Genomic DNA, 20,693 nt, shown 5'->3' with positions numbered 1-20,693 from the left:
GCTTCTCCATTAGCCAGGGTGCCTGGGATGCAGTGGTTTGCTTTCCTTTTGGTTGTGTGGCAGTCCAAGTGCCTTACTCTGTCCTCCATCTCGGGACAAAAGCCAGGTAGAATGTTTCAGTGTTGGATACTTTCAGGCTGCTTGTGGCAAACTTTCTTTCCAGCTCCTCTCCCCCTTAAAGCATGAAATACCACATTTTGTGGTTCTAGAAGGTCATTTATTGTTGCTGAGGATTAAGTTCATGTGGTCTCTGCACAAAGGCAGAGATAAACAGAATCCTCCCTATTTCATGACCGCTAAAATGCACATTTATTGATAAGAGTCTGCGCAGCAATAAGTCAGGCAAAACAAGCTGTAAGACAGAAACAAAGCTATCTTCTTTGTATTCCACCATATCACAACAAAATCAAAATAATGTGAGCCTTCTTGTGCTGCTGAATTCGGCAAATTAAGAGTTCGAATTAAAATTTCTTCTATTTAAGATGTAAGGCAGACTGAATTTCAATCAATGTACTTCAAAATGTTAATAATTACAATATCTGAAGGCAAACTTGATTAAATTACATATTTATGCTTCAGCAGAGGTAGTCTTATCATTTAGGTTTTTTTGCTAACCTTTTAGTTACAAAGCTTCGGTTATGCATCCCTTTATGTCATAAGGCATAAAGGTACTGAATAACTGTAATACTTTAAGGATACAATTGACTTGCTTTCTGTAATTGTTTTGTGTTTGTATAGGAGCACCATCTTCTGGGACTATAAACATTCAATATGTAGCTTTTATTTAGCACTTTAATTATAAAACAAAGTCAAATCTTATGTAAAAATAAAAGCAGTTTAAGTTTCTCCTTTAGTAGTGCGTACATTTTTTTATATTAAAATCAAATGAAAGCTGGCTGTCACTCTCTTGGAAGTGGGATGCTAAAAGTGATATGCTAAAACCTCTTGTGACTATGATGTCATTTCTGTTCATGTAAAGCCACAATGTTCTTTAAACAACTTAATCTTGAGGGTAAGTTGGTAGTCTCGTAATTTTTCTGTTTGGAAGCAGGTATTCCCCTCTTTCTGGCTAATCAAAGATTACTTTCCCTTTTGCCTTGTACCAAAATAACTGTAGCTGGAAGCCAGAAAATCCCTATATTTATTTATGTGAATTACAGATCTTCCCTGAAGGGCTGTCCCCTGTACTGTATTGTGTCTTTGCCTTGTGCTGATCGCTCAGGAACTTGAGTATTTCCTCTTTTCTATGCATCAGGTGTGGGTTTTTCAATGAGAAAGTTATCACATCAGACCGTCTACTCCTCATTGCTTCTGCATCTCCAGTCCATCTGAGGACTTTAGTAGTTCTGTTTTTCTAGTTAAAGCCTCCTGCTTTACTCCTGATATACCTAGACATACTTACTGTCCCATTCTGGGTTTTTGAACTGGGCTTTTAAAGAAACCTTGTTGTGCTTTATCCCAGGAGGCTCAAGAGCTTCAGCTTCTGTTTCTCTTTCGCTTGTTCTTTCCTCATGCTGAGGAAAAGACTTTGAAATTTCCATTTGACTCAAGGCTGTTGGATAATCCTGTGTATTCTTTAAAAGGTTGGGCAAGATGATACTTATGATGGTATTTACAATGGTTGGCTCTGAAACATCTGAAATCTAAAAATAACCTTTCCCAAACTTGCTCTCTTTATAAGAAATGCCTTAAGTTTCTTTGCATCTTTAGAGAAGTGGTATTCTGTTGCAGGCCTTGACTGTATCAAATATGATACGCTTGGGTACAATGGCCTATTTATTGCCATATAGGGTAGTTTTGAGGTGACCTTGAACCCAAATACAGCCTATTATCCTCTCTTATTGGTGAGAGGATCCACAGGGCTGTTTGTGTTACCTTACCATGTCTGGTGGACCAAAATCCTGAACTCCTGAGTGCCGTGCACTGGGTTTTGACATGGAAACAGAGCTCTCCAGGATCATCCTCACAGATACACCCTAGATGCAGCTGTTTTGACTGCTAAAACAGTAGCAGCTGTGAGACTGGATGGAAGCATTTAATTTGAAGGGCCTTGGAACTTCTCAAAGTAGCTTATTTGGGCAGCTCAGACTGTGGTGAAATTGAGAATCAGGAAAGCAGAAATTATGCTTTCTTCTTATTACTGGATTGAAAGTAAGACATGGCTGGATGCTTGTTTCCTTATTTAAAGAAATGACACACTTTGTTGCATGAACTGCATCTATGTTATTACTTTACGTCATCTTATGTGCTTTACAAATCAGTCATTTAAAACATATAAATAATCTAAATAGTGTGCATAGTTATTTTCTTCCCAGAATTTTTCTGGACACCCAACAAAGTCTTTAAATTACAGTGTGCTGTTTCTTCTTGTTTTTTATAGGGCTCTATAGTTCCTAGAGAAGATCCAACTTACTCATTAGCTACAGCAAAAGAAAGTCTTCTGAGTTTATCAGGAGGAATTGATCAGTTGCATGAAGAGGTAGGTGCTGACTTCTTTCTTCTTAGTCTTTCTGGAGATATCCTTTGATATTTCATAGCATGGTACATAAACACCAAAGAGCTGTTTAGAAATTATTTTAAATCTAAGAATTCAGTGAAGGAATTCAGTCCATTCTGTAGTCTTTCTCAGGAGGGGAGTTAATTGGTCTGTGTAATTCTTCTGCAAACTACAGTGTTTTATGATATTGTACGGGAGATTTACATGGTTTCTGTTAAAGTTCAGAAACTTTTTGTACTGTGATCATTTAAGGCCCTAAAACTGGAGAAAGGGAGATACTTTCTTCTCACTGGTTTTAACATGTGGAGCTTACTCAAAATTATGTCATAGCTGAATATTCACCAAAAAGTCTTTGATACCTATAGTATTGTGTTTAAAATGATCTCAGCAGAAATAAATCTGTTGCAAATCCACATGAAAAGTAGACAACATTTGTATTCTTTATTCAGTTTTAACACAAGAGAAATTGTAAGTAGAAAATTGACAATAGTACTTCAGCCATTAGATCTCATTTGCTGACCATATGTACCTATAACTTTCTGACCGTGTATACATAATCTAACTAGGTGCTTGCACTAACGGTATTGTTATTGCTAATAGTGATGTATCTAGAAGAGTGATTTTCTTAAGATACGTTAGTTGTAGCTAAAAAAATAAGTAATGTTTGCTTTGTTAAAGAAATAACTTTGGTAATTATGATCTTATTGGTTATGAAAATAATTGATAACACAATTCTTCACTGATATCAGAGGCTGGAACTTTCAATATAATTAAGGCATCTGCAAGCATGGAAACATCAGAGATTTACGAATCAGCTAGGTCTACCTTATCAAAAAACATTGTTTCCTCTCACAAAATATTCTCAATATTGGGGAAAAAAGTGTAAAAACCATAGACAAATGAAATTAATTATTCAGTGTTTTAGAACAGTCAAAGATTATCTCTGATTTTATTCTAGTCATCTAGATTTTTGAAAAAAGCTTGGAAGCTTAACAAAATGACTCAGGAAACCAGCAATAAAAGTCAAGAACTGACTGGATTTATTGACACAGTACATACAACCATCAAAGGTATCCTGCTTTTAAGATATTTCCACTTCTTTACAGAATTTAGAAGGGTATTTCCTTCGCAACTCTTAAAGAACTATTTACATGGAAAGTGCTGCAATTTGCACAGGGTGTTCACATATATTCTTTTTTTAATGGTATGACTAAATTGTTTATTCTTCTACTTAGTGCTTGCTGAAGTTGCTATGTCACTAAATGAAACACTGGGCCTGGATCTCCCTCTGTCAAATGCTACATCTCAGAGCCTGCAGGATGATATTTCTGCCCTTTTGGATGCATTGCGCAAGAAAGATTTTGTTCAACAGCACCATAATGCTACCAGTGTCTTAAAGTAAGCCTGTTCTACTGAAAACTTTATTTCGCATATGTCTATACTATGCAATACTGCTTTTTGGAGAGATATCTGGAGAAACATTGTGCCATAATAAGAGGCCGTGTGATGATAACTAGCCCAGGTAGAGCTATATGAACTCTGAATTTGGAGTTACATGATCTGAAGATATTTGGGCATCCCACATGATGCTAATATAGCCAAAGCCTGTTCATTTGGATGTGATACAAAATGCCCTTGCAATAAGTGAAAAGACTCACTGGTTTCAGTTTGTTTCAGATCTGGCCCTAATACACATTTCCTTGTTGCTTTTGGCTAGGAGATACAGAACTGTCTCAATCAATTGCAAGCCCAGGTCATGTCAGGTCTGCTGACGGACATGACGATTTATTGTCACTGGAATATGTATGACATAGATTTGCAAATGGAACCAAGACATTTGTTTCAGCATTCTGAGCCACTGTTTAGGATTGTATTCCATTGTCTTGATTTGTCCCCAGTTAAAGGCTATTTTAAAATGGCTTTTATATTCATTATTAGTGCTTATTGCCAGACTTGGCAGTACAAAACATAGACTGTTCCAACAGTCCGCAAAATTTTTGTTCCAGCTTCAGAAATACTAAGTATTGCTCTAGCCCACCAAAAGCTGTAAGAATGTTAACATTGGCTTCAAGGGGCAAAGATTTAGACCAGAGTGGAATATTTCTGAAAATTTGACTTTTCTTTATTAAGTGCTTTGGATTAGGCAGGATAGAATGTTTGTGTCGGTAGCATATCTGATTCTGTTCAAACAGACTCCTGTGCTTGTTCTTGTGCTGAATCTTAAATTGTATAGAAGCTAAATGGACGTGAAAACGGACTAGAAATGTACCATTTATTCTTATATTTATTAGGAACTTCAAATAGGTTTTTTTGCACTTACAAAAATGTCTCAAAATGTCCTTTTGCATAGTAACAGAATGTTCTGACTTTCAACGTCAGCTTTTGAGCAGTTATACAAGGCATTTGTAAATTAACTTTTTCAATTATAGGCTCTGTTGAAATTTCTGAAAGTTCTCTGATAAGTGTCCTTTGACAGATCGAAGAAGAGAGTTAATAAGATCTATAAGATTGTTTGCTCTGCAGAATTTATCATGCAATGCAACTGTAAATTCAAAACTGATTTAAATAATCAGCTTGCCAGTCCATTTTTTAAGGGAGCAGAAGTTACCACATCATTCACAGTGGACTGAACTTGTGATGACATACTGTTAAGCAACATTTGTAACTAATGTCTTCGCACATTTGCCACGTAAGGCAAAGTTCCCAAACAATTTGAAACATAACCTTTTTACTCTACACTGAAATAGAAGCCGTTACTGTCTTGTTAAAACACTTTAATTCTTGTAACTTTTTTAAGGCTATGGCTTCTGACTGTAAGGACCGTGAATTATTAGTTTTAGGAAATACATGCAAATGCGTATCTGCTGTTCAATAAGGAAGATGGAATGTGTTTTGCTGTGTATAAACTAGGTTTCTTTTGCTTTGGCTAAAGATCTATATGATTTGAAATCAGATTAAAAGAAACAAACTTTTATGTAAAAGTATCATTACAGGAGTTGCAGTGTGCAGCGTATGTGCTGAAATAAAGAGAAATAAAGGAACAGACTTTCAGGATAATTTTCAGTTCAATACTGGAAAGTGTTCAAATGGAGATGCAAATATTCCCCAATAGAACAGCTGAAGCAATTAACAACTGACAAATTTGGGGGGATTTTGTATTTCCCAGATAATGTCTGTTACTGATTAAAAAATATAAGTGCAGCGATTGCTCATTTCAGTGTTCATTTTTATGAGGCTATTTATTTTTATTTGTTATTTAAACTTTTCAGGACTCCTGGGTATATATCTTTCAGTTCTGGTTACTAGTTTCTTTCCAGTGTCAGTCCTCATAATTGATGTTTTGATCCTACATTTGAAATATGAATCACTACAATTAAGTTATAAAGCAGTCCCAGAAGAATGTTTCTTAGAGATTTTGTTGTGGGGGATGTCCCAAATTAAGTCCAAGCAAAAGTGATTTATACTAACCCCTTTCCCCTCTAGGCACCACATACAAAGTTTATGAACTGTGTTACTGCCCTGTCCCCCAGGCAGTCATCTTTTTGTGTGGTAAGACAAGTGACTAAGCTACCGTGTGTGTATGCTATTATAGAAAAAAATTGCAGACTTTTGTAAGAAGACGCATTTAAATTAATTTCACATGACCCCATTTTCTCCTCAAGAAATCCATGCCTAAGTTTCTCCTTCACCTTTTATTTATTTTCTGATTCCTCTCTTTGTCAGAGCTGCAGAAAATTTGTTGATCCACGTTCAGAAAGAATATCTTAAACCCCAGCAGGAGCTTGCTGAACTAAAAAACGATGCAAGCCAGCTCTTATCAAAGCACAACAGCAGACTGCAAGATGCCCAGGACCTGGTGAATGAGGCGCTCACAAACATCAATGAGACCAGTCGCTTGTTTCCTCTTATCTCTAGCAACCTGGCAGAGTTGAATGTAAGACTGGACAATCAGTGTGGTTGCATAAGAAATATCAAATATGAAATTGTGTTAAAAGCTGCTTTTTAGACTTTAATAAAATTGTACATGTTTGAACATGTTAATATATGTGATACCTTAAAAACTCAAAGGAAACCAGACCCCTTTTTGAAAACCAAAAAATGATTGTGTTATGTGAACTCATCTGCACTAGCTGACTTTACAAACTACTATAACACACTTGATTTATGCTATAGGACAAAAAGCTAAATATAAAGGAAGGTGAAGAAGTCTCGACCATGCTCATTAAAGAAGGGAAGGTCCTAGTGAATGCTGCTGCTGCTCTTGCCCAAGATGTAAAGAACTCTACATCCGTAAGTTCTTAAGTTTTAACATCCTCTTCGACACTACCAGGTGTATTTTGCTATTGAAAAAAAAAGAGGAAACCATTTTGTTGTGCAGAACCTGGAAGTCCACCAGGATGGGTTAGGCCTATGGAGCACCAAACTGCGACACCACGTGGATGAGCTGGTGATGCAGATGTCTGTGAGAGGAGTGCTTGACCTGGTATACAGAGCCGAGGACCATGCCACCCAGTTCCAAAGACTTGCAGATGCACTAGAGAGGTGATAAACTCAAGAAGTATGAAATCGAGAGAAATTTACAGTAGTGTCAGATTTAATTTAAATAGGTAGTAGCTTAATCCACTAAAGGAATTCCCTGCCCGTGGCAGGGGAGTTGGACTAGATGATCTTTAAAGTCCCTTCCAACCCAAACCATTCTATGATTCTATGATCAATTTTTATTCCCCATTTCATTTCAAGTGCTTTTTACTTTTAATGCAGTGTGACTTTATTAAATGATATGGATGAGGTTGATTAGTCTCACATTTCATGTGGCTGACTTACACAGTAACTAGTGAGTTACTGAATGCTCAATGAGTATACCGTGGTATGGCTTGAAAAGCTTCTGGTCTGTGTATGAATACTTCTTGACAATATATCTCTGAATTTCATCAAGAAGCTATTCCTACTATGCCTCCATTATTGTTGCTTTCAAAGCACCTTGCAGAAATGAGTGAGTTGCAATCTCAAATCCACTCAAATGCACTCTTACAATTTGAAAGTTGGGAAGTCATTCCAGTTAATTCAATGGAAATTAATCTTCTATCCCAGGAATCCTTCTAGGATTCTTGCTGGTTTGTCTTTTAAAGTCAGTAGATATGTGTTAAAAGTTAAATCATACCAGATTTGAAAATTTACATGTATTTTAAGTTTGAAAACAGCAAATTTTGCTCTGAGTAACACTGAGCAACTTTGCTGACTTCACTGCAGCCGGATAAATTCAATAAAGCAAAATTTAATACAGAATGGCTTTCAGATGCTTATAATTTCCTCCTAGATTCTGATTTCTCTACTTTGCTTTTGAGGAACCTGTTTCTGTTCTGTTGTTTAGGCGATGTGATTTGTTTGTTCTAAGCGACTAAGCGGCTTTATAAATTGAAAAACAAAAAAAATAGAAAAAGAAAAAGAGGAAAAGGAACAAAACAGAACAACAAGGAATAAAACAAAAAAAAAAGATTAAAACCTTCTTTGAACTGATTTTTTCAGTTCAAAATAATGAATATAAAGCCCCTTATGCAACATAGGGCAAGGTGTGCTCATTTTTTCAGAGTGCATCATGTATTCTAGAAAGATGTGCATGTTGTAACTGAAGACATAGAACTTAGTGCTTGATTAAGATACTCTCATGAAAACAGAATTACTTGTTAATTCTCTATTTAGTGGCCTCTCTAAAGTAAGAAATGTCACTCTGAACACAACTGCTGCTGTCTACACCCACTCCAGTGTTAAAAGTGTGATTGAAAGAACAGAGAGTTTGGCAGATGATGCATCTAGAGTTGTAAATGGCCCATTGGATTTAGTAAGTATCAATATTAGTATTTTAATTAACGTCTTTCCCTTTCTCACTTTGGAATATTTGTTCTAATTGTTTCTGCACTTGCTGAAATTTGAGTCTTCTTGATGGAGGCATGTATGGCAGCCTGTCGTGCCAACTAGCATATACTGTATCCTGAATTTGTACTCCAAGGCGGTAATGGTACCAGATTTCATGTTCTGTTTACCTTGCTTTTCTCTCTGCCACAGTACCATTTCACTATTTTTGTTTGTTTGTTTTTTTAGTGAGTGTTTATATCAGTCATCTGACATGCATTCCTGTAGAACTTAAGTTCCCAAACCTCTGGTGCTCCCTTCCATCTTTGGAATTATTCAACCATCTACTTATTTGACCTGTCCCTCTTCCATTTCTATCTAGGTATTCCCAGCCACAACTATTTCGCTTAGTCAAGGACATTTTATAACAAAATATATGTTTGTGTCTTATCTGCCATCCCTCTGCCTTGCAAGATTATCAGGTTGTTATTGAAACAGTAGATTAAAAAGACCTGACCAGTTACCAGTCTGACCTTATTACTTTCATATTATTCTATTTCCCCCCTTTTATCTCTTTCTGCTTTTCCTGATTGTAAACCCAGGGAAGGAATGGACTATATTTTATAAGTGTCATGCACATTATGCCTGGAGAAACAAATATGTGACAATGCATTTATATGATAGTGATCAAAATAGTTAGCATTGTTTTGTGAGCTTGTATGTTATTTTGTAACACTCTGTCTTATTAAAGCTTTGTACAGCATGAATCCTTCAAGGTACTTTTCCAGATTTTCCAGTTGGAGAAATGGGTTAAAAGAGCACTTTTAAAGACTGGGATTTTGAGATATCTCACTTTAAAGTGCTCAATGCTGGGAATTTTGACTTAGGCCTGGAACTAGAATTACTGACGTTCCAAAAGGCAACACTGAATCAGTAGCAGTGTTCAAACTAGAATTTGGTAGGCTTTGTTTCACAGTCGTCTTTTTTTATTAACTCACAAAGAGATTCAATGTCACGTTCTTGGACAAATGATTGCAACTTGTATTTTTTTTAATTGATGCTTAATAAAGTAATAAATAGAATATCTCATAAATAATGAGAATATTCAGTAACTTGAAGTAGACATCTGCAGATACTTAAATGTTTTCAGTTGAATTTCTGTTTTTCATATGTGGCAACTGATGTCTGTGTTTTTCAGCCAGAGGAATCTCTCAGTCGTCTTGGAAAAGAAACTCTACTGCTTAGCTCCAAATTTCAGAATGAAGCTAAAAATCTGAAGAAAAAAAGTGATGGTCAGTTCTTTAGAGTTCACATTTCTGCTTCTGTTTCTTTTTGTATATCCTGTTTTGTGGTTTGGGTTTTTTTTTAATGTGGGTTTTTTGTGTGTTTTTGTTTGTTTGTTTTTAAACGAACATAAGCTAAGCTAAAATACTACATATGACTATATGTGACTATATACATATTTTCATACAATTAAGATAATGTATTCTAGAGTCACGTAGTATTTCAGTTTTTTGGGTAAGAATATAATTTTTCTCTGTAAACATTTTAAAAATTGGCCTTCACTATACCTCATTTACCTCCAAGCAATAATTTCTTTAAATGGCTGTTTTTCCAAATGTTATGAATTAAATCATTAGGGATTGTGCAGTAGACATAAAACAAATAATTCTTGAAGAAATCCATTATTCCAGTTTTATCTAGTGAGTCATGGATTACAAAAGTATGTAGGATGGTATATTTAAATCATAATCGCTTTTACTTGTTCCTTCTACACAGCTGAAATACAGTAACAAACTGAATTATTTTTGTCTGTACAAAAATGCCTTTTGGCTCAGAGTCGCTCTATAAATTCCAAAATCCTTTTGTTTTTTTATTACTCCGAAGATACGAGCAAGGCATTGAAGTCTGCACCATGGAAGTTCAAAAGCATTTTGAACACAGACTTTGTGTAGGAGCAGAGGCTGTCCCTAAGGGAAGTTTTGGATAAAATTGGACAGACAGTGAATGTTTCACAGAGATAAACTGTAACTGTAAAATGGTCTTTGCTTTTAATATCAATGGCTTTACAAATATGTATACATTTTATGTAATTCAGGTGGACAGAATACATACCTTTTTTGTTCCTTCTGTTCTACGTATTTTTATTTCTAGTGAGAAGATTCTGCAAACAGATCACAAATAAATAAAAGAAAAACGTTTCTTTGGCTCCTGTCAGATATTACAAAAAGTGAAGAACATTATAAAAATTATAAAAGTTCACAATCATGGAATCATTTTAGTTTATAGCCTTTTATGTTTCTACCAATTCAGTCTGATGGAAGTGGACAAAAAGGGTAACTTTGAATGGAACAGTGCCCACAGGAGCTTATCTGTGCGCTTCTGTGCATTCATTTTGCAGTCCTGTTTGTAAAATGCTCTTTCTGTTGAAAAAACCAGAAAAGTTCCATTGGTTAAATACGTGAATGCTTGTTATCCCTATACACAGGGTTTGTGTGCGTTGTGTGGTATTTGTTTATGCATGGAAAAATCACAGTTATTTCTTCTAACAGGCCTTTTATTTGGATTGAATGGGTTGAACAAAAAGGTAGAAATGATTCAGGAAAGTACTAATAAAATTGTAAGCCAGCTTAATGATTCCCTGTTGACACTAAGAGCATTGCCTAATGGTAAGTGAAATTTATATTGACATTCTCCTTATTACAGAACTGTCTAGTACAGTTGTAATAAAATCCTGTTCATTGTCTGATTGCAGAGACCTAGCAATAAACTATACTGGAGACTCATTTAGCCTCCTCCCTTACAAGGAATATCTTCCATTTTTTTTAGTAAACCCATGAAACATAACTGGGTTATCACATAAGGACTGTAGTCTGATTCCCATTTCACACTGCTGTAAATCAGGCGAGGCTCTGAAAACAATATAATTACACTGATATGAGAAGAGAGTGAAGTCCTAGAATATTTAATCCCACATGGAGAGAAACTTATATGGAACTGTGAGGTTTTGCTTTCTTTTGATAGCTTGTTTCAAAATTGTTTATACTGCGCTGTGAATTTTATCATCTGTGTCTAAATGTTTTCTTGTTGTCAATGCTGACTTCATTTAACCGACTAAAATGTTCTTTCTGTGCTTTTCCAAAACAAAAGAATTCCCTTTTTAAAAAAAAAATCATTATTTTGGATAAAGGCAAGACCTAGAGTTCATGGAAACTAATAGAGAAAATGTCTTTGAAGTTGTGAATAAGAGGGTGTGAAATACTTTGCCAACCTTAATAATGTTTTTTTTAAGGTAGAAAAACACTCATAAAGACCTCCTGCCTGGGTTGTTGGGTTGTACTGTATGTCCAGATTAGAATGCTAAATCCAAAGCTTTAAAATACCCATTTTACAACTCAGGCTCTTACGGGTGATATTAATGATAAAGTTACTGGATATTAATTGTAGGATGCTAACATAAAGCTGCACATTGAAAATTAAGGCATTATTAAAATCATAGGACTGTCCTCCTTAACTCACAGCTTAACATTGTTTGATTTCAGTTTTGTTGTTACATTTCTTGAAGTTTTTTCTTTTTTTTTTAATCTGGGCAGAGATTCATGCTGGTGTTGCCCTCTGTATAGGGTACTGGTGCTGAAGAAGGATCCCTGCAGACCTAAATCAGGCCTTTTGTGCCAGCTGTAGCATCTTCCCACTATTACGGGCACAGGGGATGTAAGCGGCAGGCTGAGATTGGGAGTGGTGCACTCACTATATAAGTGATCATAGCTCAAAGCAAAGGGTGTAATAGACCTTCTGCCTCACCAGCTTTCTGTAGGATTCAAAACATAAGTCTCAGGCTAATGACTCTGGGTGCCAGTAGTCAGGGAACTTAAATACTGGGCCTGATGTATTCATATAATGTTCCTGTTGGGATAGGCTGAATCAAGTTCCCCATCACTGCATCCTGTGTCTGTATTGTATTCAGAGCTGGTCATGAAAAATAAAACATTTTTCCTAGAATTCAAAACTTGGATTAATCAAGTCTTCTGATCAAAAGACTTGAAAATCTAAACTGACAAGCCTTAATTCAAATTGCTGTAAATTCTGTTATTTATATATGTGTGTAATATATTTTATTGTTATATACCTCTCTGTGTGTGTGTATGAACAAACGTAACTATATCTATAGCTATATCCATATCTGTATCATCATCTTGGGAACATTTACCATGTTTTTTTTCAGGGCCATAGCTGTGGCCATTTTCCAACTTAATAACTGGGCAAGAGGAGCCTCCTGGCACTCCAGTTTCACAGAAGGCAAACTTCCCACTCTGTAAGCCATGATGCATTCAACAGTTAAGCAAAGTTAGATCACAGAAGGTCTTGGTTTGGAGCTTCCCTCACAGACTGAAGAATACAAACAAAAATATAACTCTTACTATGAAAGGAACATAACCGACAGCATTTCTAGTGTTTTGACTATGTAACTGTGTTGTCATGAAGCCAGGCATTTATTACTCCCAAGTATGTATGAAACCTGTGAATTTTTTTTAACCTGGGAACTGTGTTTCAGATACAAGGAAATACATGCTTGAGGTGAAAGAGCTGGCTGTGTCTGCAAACACTGGTGCTGTGGTGGGTTTAAGTCAGTTTGGGGATTTCAGTCAAAAGCTGCTGAATACGTCTTCTACATTGTCCCGAGTTAATGACACATTGAGGAAAACTAGTGAACTTATAACTGATTCATCAAAAGCTGGTAAGTTTGCTGCTTCATTGCTCTTTAGAAATGTCACTGCTTGCAGAAGCAGTACTAATATTCAATTTTAATAGGCATTAAATATGAGTCTGATGGACTGAAAGTTTCTTCCTAATTCAATAAAAATGTGCTAACTTTTTAAAAGACCTCTAGAGGAGTCACATGGGATACCCTTAAGAATGCATATTCCTTACTGGTATTTAAAATTGCTGAAAACAAAATGATCAAAAACAGGCCACCTTGGCTAAGTATTTTAGCAATGAACAGTACGTTTCTCTTTCAACCTGCCTCAACATTTTGTTTATGTTTTGGCAGCAATCACAGCTGGAAAACAAGTTAAAGAAGTCGAAGCACAAGCAAGTCTTTTATTGGATAGGCTGAAACCTTTGAAAATGCTAGAGGAGAACCTGAACAGAAACCTGTCTGAAATTAAAGAGCTCATCAGCCAGGCCCGCAAGCAGGCAGCATCTGTAAGTTCCATCATCCCAGACTTAACTGGCTTCACTTTCACTTTTAGCAGGGAAGTCCTTTGAGATAAAGAGCCTAAAATTTACTGTCACAGTACCTGGTTGTTCCGGGGTCTCACTGAAGTCCAAGACCATTGACTGATGCTAAAAGCATACTGGAAGGGCTGTTGGTATGTTTTATAGTTTTAGCTTCAAGTTTCTTATTGCATTTGTGAGTTTGTCAGAACAGCAAGGCAGTAATTTATTTACTATTCCCTTTTGTTTCCTATAAAAATAATGAAATACAATATGTCAGAAAGCAATCAGAGAGGTAATTTGGTGAGAAAGAGACAAGTGAGGGGATGGTGCTGCCATTCTTTTTAGGACAAGATGTTAATTTCTAAGCTTATTTAGAGATTGATGTGGAGTGCCTCCATATAACATCAAGTGTCATTACAAATTTTTTAACAAGAGTGTTGATTCTATCAATAAATTTGCCATCTATGCCCTGCCATGTCCATATGTTCATCTTTGCAAGAAGCTGCTGTGCATCCAGAATACTTTAAGACAAATAATATACTCATTTTTAAATCTCTGCACCCCCCTTAAAGACAACAAAAGTGAATCAACTGTATTATGGACCTTATTAAACTGTGAGGGGAATATGAAAATGACTTGGCACTCAGTAATTTTTGGTATGCCTTTGGCTTTAGTATGGGTATGTTATTGTAAGGCTTAGGGAGGTTTTGTTTTAAAAAATAAAAGGTTTTCAGTTCTTTCTGCAGATCTCCTTAATTATATGGTTATTGCTTCTCTGTCACAGTCTACTGAAGCTTAATGAATCCACTGCAGAAAAGAGGGAGTAGTATTTTCTGAAGTGTCATAAACCACAGAGGTTCCTGGCAGGGTGAAAAGAAGTATTAGCAAAATCCCCTTCTCCAAGTTTGAGAGTTTGTTCTGTTGTTTTGTAAACTTTTACTAGAGGAGAGAAACACTATATATCTGTGTCCATATGTGTATGCACATGTATGCTTTATGTATTTAGTTGTTACAGGCATATTCAATGAAGTTGATGAAGTTAAGGATTTTCTGTTGTTGAAATGGGTTTTCTGTCATTACACTACCAAGCTCCTTGGAGTTTGGCTGCATTTAGCTTGAATCGATGTCCTATTCAGTATAGTAGACAGTGTTCAAAGGAGTTAGTGGTATGACAACAGGAATATGAATTTCTCTACTCAATCTTTAAAAAGTTTAATGTGTAATATATTCACAAATGGTTTTTTTGAATAATCATGTAAACTGTGTTGTAAAACTTTGAAATAACCAGAATTATTGGAGACTGTCTGCCTTTTAAATTTTAGAAAAAAAAAATTTTTCTCTCAACATAGACTAGAAAGTATGTTTCCTTTTTTTTTTTTTAAGAAAGGTTTTTAATTTCTGTATCTTTATTTTCTGATGTTATTACAATGGCTTTTACTGATATATGGGTTTCTGATCCAAGTTTTATTGTTATTTTCTGAGGTATTTGAATAGTTTAATTTACTGGCTTCAAATCTCCTAATTAAATGAGTGAATTATGACAGATTTCATTCTTTTCTATTTGTGCATCTCTTTGTCAAGTGATACCTAGGAGATTGCTAAGATCTAACCCAAGTAGCAATACTTAGATTGCGTGAAAGTATCTCAGCAAATGGCTTGCCTTTGTTGGTCGGAAGCTAACTACATATTTCAGAAATATGTGCTGTGTGCACTGAGACTTGTATAGATTCCATTTCCTCCTTTCCCCAGATTAAAGTCGCAGTATCAGCAGACAGAGATTGCATTCGTGCTTACCAACCCCAAATTTCATCTACGAATTACAACACCTTAACACTCAATGTGAAAACTGCTGAATCAGATAACCTCCTTTTCTACCTGGGTAGCAATGGAAAGGTAAGTTTCTGGCATACATTTACTGAACGTGATGGTAGTCAAATGTTTTAAGTGACCATGTATATGTTTTTTTGTACTTGATTTCAAACTAAATATCCAGGTGAGGCCTCTTGCAGACAAATATGTTACTAGGGGTGGAAATATTTTTGTGCCTTAGATGATTCCAGAGATCCTCAAAGGTAAAGAATAAAAGCACCTGATTCCTTAGCATTGCCTTTTGTTCATGTCATTAAACTCCCCCTTCCTTTTCCCATGCTGTGCATTAACCTCATGGAGTGTAATACTCTGTGTGATGCTTTCACATAGCATGCTGGAGTATATCAAGCGATTTGCCTGGTATCACAGAGGAAGTACTTGAATGTGGCCCTCATGAGCATGGTGCATTCACCCACTTGAAAAGGAGCATGATGGCTCACTGTCACATAGCCCTCCTCTTCCTTCCCTCTGTAATCCTAATAAATGCACAGCTGCTAGCTCCTTGTGGCACAGTACCATGTGACAGTACTTTTTCACAGACTGGTAGGTCACTTCACATACACTCAGAAGTGCATATTTCTGTATGTCTACGTGTGTGTACATCACATGTTTTTATATATCTATAAAGAAAACATTCACCTACTTGTATATAAGCTGAGATTTTTGGTCTCATTAAAAGTAAAAATGAGGAAAAATTTACTGGGCCTGATTTTGCTAAAAGTCAACTCCTGTAATATGGGATGTAGGGACATGAATCTGGAAAGACTTCCTCAATGTTACATGTTGAAATACACAAAACAGAAACTACATTTTCGATGCCATGTATTAGAATAAGCCCTGCTTTTTTTCAGACAGACTTCCTTGCGGTGGAGATGCGACGTGGTAAGGTAGCTCTTCTTTGGGATTTGGGCTCTGGATCAACAAGAGTGGAATATCCCGATTTTCAAATTGACAACAACAAATGGCACAGAATACATGCAACCAGGTAATTTAAATGAGAATGGCATAAATGTTGGATAGGAAAATTGATTATTATTATTTTTTTAATGAGATGACTGTACTGTAGAAATGTCCAGCTAGTGAGTGAACTTGGCATAAACAACACAAACCATCTTCTGAGTTTTCTAGTGACAAGATTTTTCTTGTCCTTAAAAAAAGAAGCCAATAGTATGTGTTGATTAAGCCTGGTTATTTCTAAAACTATTTATTAGTATTTGTACTTGGCAGGTTTGGAAAAACAGGTACACTCAGCATAGAGGAAATGAACTCCAGTCAGAAGCCTTCATCTAAATCTGCAACCTCTCCAGGGACAGCCAGCATACTGGATGTTAACAAATCAACCCTAATGTTTTTCGGAGGACTTGGAGGGCAAATCAAGGTTAAATTCTGAGATCAGCATTCTGTAAAATGTTTTTATCATGTTTGAGATATACTTTTGACTTAGAAATCATTGCATGTATTGGTTACTTCACCAAGAAATGGCAGGTACTCTGAACACAAAGCAAAAATGCTATAGGGATGTTCTAGTATCCTGAAGTTAATTTTCCCTGGAAATTTTTGCATAAAGTGTTAACCAGGGCAGGCTGTGTGTGCATGCATGATGCGTAGACATTACACAATGAATTTGTTTTTTGTTTCCTTCTTCCATCCTTTTTTTTCTTTGTTTCCTTCTTTGTTTCCTTTTCTTCTTTCTTTCCTTCTACCTTCCTTCCTTTTAGTTTGCCATTGTTATTCATGCTGTGAGGCATGTAAGTAGGTCAAGGACATTGTTATTTTACTTTTTTACTTGCTGCAAAACTAATCTATTATGATTTAAATGATAATTGTTAATAGTTATGCTAAAGCATGTTGTTCTTTTGTTATGATTTATATCTAATAAAGTTAGAGTTCAAGGAAAACAACCAAGCAAAAATTTGGCTGCATAATTTTCAGAGTACTTAACATTAATTGTATTCATGAATTATTTCTTGTCTTATAGAAATCGCCTGCTGTTAAGGTGACCCATTTTAAAGGGTGCATGGGAGAGGCATCCCTGAATGGCAAATCTATCGGTCTTTGGAACTACATGGAAAGAGAGGGCAAGTGCAATGGCTGTTTCGGAAGGTATTTTGTCTCAGTCTCTTTTTTTGTAACAGATTTAGAGTAATTTACATCTGTAATATCTATTTCTGTACTCGCTAAAAATAATGAACTCAGACATGCAGTGTTTCATTGATCATTAACTTACAGTTCTGAACACACTGATCTGAATGTGCCAGTGGTGTCAAATAATTTCATTGTATGGAATTTTGTCACTTATTAATCACTTTTTCAGAGGAGTTCTATTGCTGTGGTCTATTTTGTGCATTGAAAGTAGGGACTGCCAGTGAACCAAACTATTTTGGAATGTTTGCTTCCCAGTAATTTCCAGCAAGACAAGTTTAGTCTTTCCTAGGATGAGAAACAGGGTAAAGCACTCTTATTAAAAAAAAAATCTATAGCAAAACTGTAGCCACTGAGCTTGCTACCATTCTTGTAATCATTGTGAAAGGGGATTGCAGACTGTACTAATTCTATATTTAAGGAATTGAAAAGAAATATGCTTGACCATATTCCCTTTTGCAGAATGTTTCATGTAGAAACAGCAGAGGGTGCTGCTTGATTGTATGAAATATTTTTTACAAGTAGTATATTGCAGGGAAAGGGGCTAATAGAACATTTATTGTAAGTGCAATTATGCAAAGCATTTTGATAAAGGCATGACATGTTTTGAGTAAGAGGGTGTATGTTGTAACAATCATTTTTTCCCTTAAGAAATCATTGGGTTTTTTCCATACATTAGAGAAGAACATTTTTTATCTTGTATACATCCTTCCCCACGGCTACATCATGTATTGTGAGATCCTGTAATGAAAGTGGCCTTTGGCTGGAATCCTTCAGTTATTCATAATATCAAGATTCAAGCCTCTTTCCACACTTTCTAATCATACTGCCTGGGAGCTGCACTAACTGATCTAACTTTTCTTATATTTTATATAAAAATGACTGGAAAACCACAAATCTTCAGTTAACATTTTTAACTGTTTTTTCTACTTCCGTAGCCCACAGGATGAGGACACTTCATTCCATTTTGATGGCAGTGGATACTCAGTTGTGGAGAAGGCACTCCGCTCAACAGTGACTCAGATAATAATATTTTTCAGTACCTTTTCACCTAATGGGCTTCTTCTGTATCTTGCTTCAAATGGCACTGTAAGAAAATGGATCAGATTCTTACGCTGTCAAAAACTATGTTTAGGTCACTTAATGGTTTCTTGCTTTCTTTTTTGTTATTTTTCAGCTTACATTTATTAAAACAAGTTATGTTTGTATAGATTATCACCTGCGATTGACATCATAAGCCAAAGGAGTAAGGACAGGAACCCTAGAGATAACTCTTTAGAGCAAATATTCATATGAATAAGCAATGAATAAGCAATGCAAAGAATTCTGCATAATTTATTTTATTTCTAGACTAAAATTAATGATTATTTAACTGAAGGCAAGAAAAAGAAACAGTAGGGACAAAAAACTAGTTTTGTTCAGTTGGAAGAACCTTTGCAGAATGTAAAATCTTTTGGAACTGAGCTTGCAGAAGGACAATATAATATTGAATAGGCATATTGAATTAAATCCGTAAGATGGGAATTCAGTAAACTGAAATAAATTGAATAAAACTCCCTGCAACAGCACTATAACCTAGACCCATCTCCAGACCTTCATTTTCATATGCAGTGTACCGCATACTTAGCTAGTGGTTTTCTTTTCCTGAAGGAGGATAAAGCTTTGTTTAGATACAAATTGTTTCAGAGTCACTGCATTATTCATTTGCTTTGTTATGTACTCACTGCCTGGATACATTGCACAATGATATCTGACTTAAGTTTTACAGTGCAGAGGGGGCAGTTTTAATACAATTCAGAAAGTCTTTTTTACTGTGTGAAGAAGCCCTTTGTTTCTTGCAGGAAGAATATTGTAGTGTTATGCTAACAGTCAAATCAAATTACTCCCAACTTCATCCAAAAAAAAGCAAATTGTGACATTTGTTATTTAAACCTTCCTCTGCTGAGTAATCGAGCCTGATGATACATTTAAGTAAGAATAACAACAAAACAAAACAAAATTACATCCTTGTGAGGTACATGTAACTTAATTTTCCTAAACATAGCAAAGATAAGTGTCTTGGGCCTAAAAAATAGTCTAGGTACAAAACTTACCAAACCTTTTTCACATAGTAGCCCAAACCTGCCAAGGATACATCCTTTTGGAAGATAATATTTCCAGGAATTTAATCTGTCATTTGTTTGTTTTTTTGTGTTTTTTTTTGGTGGTGTTTGTTGTTTTTTTTTTTTTTTTTTTTTGGGGGGTTTTTTTTTTTTTTTTTTTTTCCCCCCCAGAGAGATTTCTTGTCCCTTGAGCTTGTTGATGGCAAAGTGAGGCTGACTGTTGATCTAGGTTCAGGACCTCTTGCTCTTACAACAGAAAATTGTTACAACAATGGAACATGGTACAAAATTTCATTCAGTCGGAACAAGAAACAAGGTAGGCTACAGACTGAAGAAAACACGTGTCTGCACATTTACAAATACAAATGTCTAAGATAGCCACAGGGAACATCACTGCAACCAAATCTGGTCACTTCCAATGCAGTTTCTTTAGCAACCACACCTATGTTACTTTGCTTTTAGAAGGAGAGCAGTGTGAATCTTGTGCTTGGTTTGGCACATCTTATAAAGAGCAGGTAGTGCAGAAGCTGCCAGACAAAAGCATATCGATGGTCTTTAAAGAGCAAAAGATCTTCTTCCAAGTCTGTATATCAGGGATCATGTTTTCTGTTCTGCGTTTTAATAGTACCTAGTACAACAGTATTTGGGGTCTAAGTTTGGCAAGTAATGTAACACTATATTATTAGTATTACAAATAATACGTATTAATAACTATAACATATATATATTTTCCTGTAGACTTCCCCAGATTCGGTTTTGTTGGAGAAGAATGAATGAGATTAACAGAATAGCTGGAAGTACAATAAATTACTCATTCTAAAAATAATAAGATTGTCCATACATGTTTGAGTCAATGAATACATTTTCCTTTATTGGAGACAAGATTGCCAAAATGGAAGAATGTGTCTTTGTGTCCTTCTCCAGATCTTTACTCTCTTTTCTTTGCAGGAATTTTGGCAGTCATGGATGCATATAACCTTAATTATAAAGAAACCAAGCAAGGAGAATCT

At 35.7% G+C, this 20,693-nt stretch overlaps 1 protein-coding gene across 1 annotated transcript in view; it reads left to right on the top strand.

Annotated features, from left to right (window-relative positions):
* LAMA1 (laminin, alpha 1) overlaps positions 1-20,693 on the top strand; it is a gene marked incomplete at both ends in the record, with an annotated part of 64,925 nt that overhangs the window by 38,433 nt on the left and 5,799 nt on the right. The window contains 18 exons of the mRNA XM_009582157.1: positions 2,381-2,479; positions 3,456-3,567; positions 3,733-3,895; positions 6,221-6,431; positions 6,671-6,787; positions 6,876-7,039; positions 8,198-8,336; positions 9,546-9,639; positions 10,900-11,016; positions 12,903-13,085; positions 13,401-13,555; positions 15,320-15,463; positions 16,291-16,424; positions 16,667-16,817; positions 17,418-17,542; positions 18,520-18,670; positions 19,855-19,999; positions 20,632-20,693. The exon at positions 20,632-20,693 is cut by the window's right edge and continues 107 nt beyond it. Of these exons, the coding sequence (XP_009580452.1) occupies positions 2,381-2,479; positions 3,456-3,567; positions 3,733-3,895; positions 6,221-6,431; positions 6,671-6,787; positions 6,876-7,039; positions 8,198-8,336; positions 9,546-9,639; positions 10,900-11,016; positions 12,903-13,085; positions 13,401-13,555; positions 15,320-15,463; positions 16,291-16,424; positions 16,667-16,817; positions 17,418-17,542; positions 18,520-18,670; positions 19,855-19,999; positions 20,632-20,693 (2,466 nt within the window). The remainder of the gene's footprint in view (positions 1-2,380; positions 2,480-3,455; positions 3,568-3,732; positions 3,896-6,220; positions 6,432-6,670; positions 6,788-6,875; positions 7,040-8,197; positions 8,337-9,545; positions 9,640-10,899; positions 11,017-12,902; positions 13,086-13,400; positions 13,556-15,319; positions 15,464-16,290; positions 16,425-16,666; positions 16,818-17,417; positions 17,543-18,519; positions 18,671-19,854; positions 20,000-20,631) is intronic.

The sequence above is a fragment of the Fulmarus glacialis genome, unplaced genomic scaffold (genome assembly GCF_000690835.1).
Source record: "Fulmarus glacialis isolate BGI_N327 unplaced genomic scaffold, ASM69083v1 scaffold35757, whole genome shotgun sequence".
NCBI classification, from domain to species: domain Eukaryota; kingdom Metazoa; phylum Chordata; class Aves; order Procellariiformes; family Procellariidae; genus Fulmarus; species Fulmarus glacialis.
The sequence above is the reverse complement of the archived record's forward strand: the minus strand, read 5'-3'. Positions and strand labels throughout refer to the sequence as shown.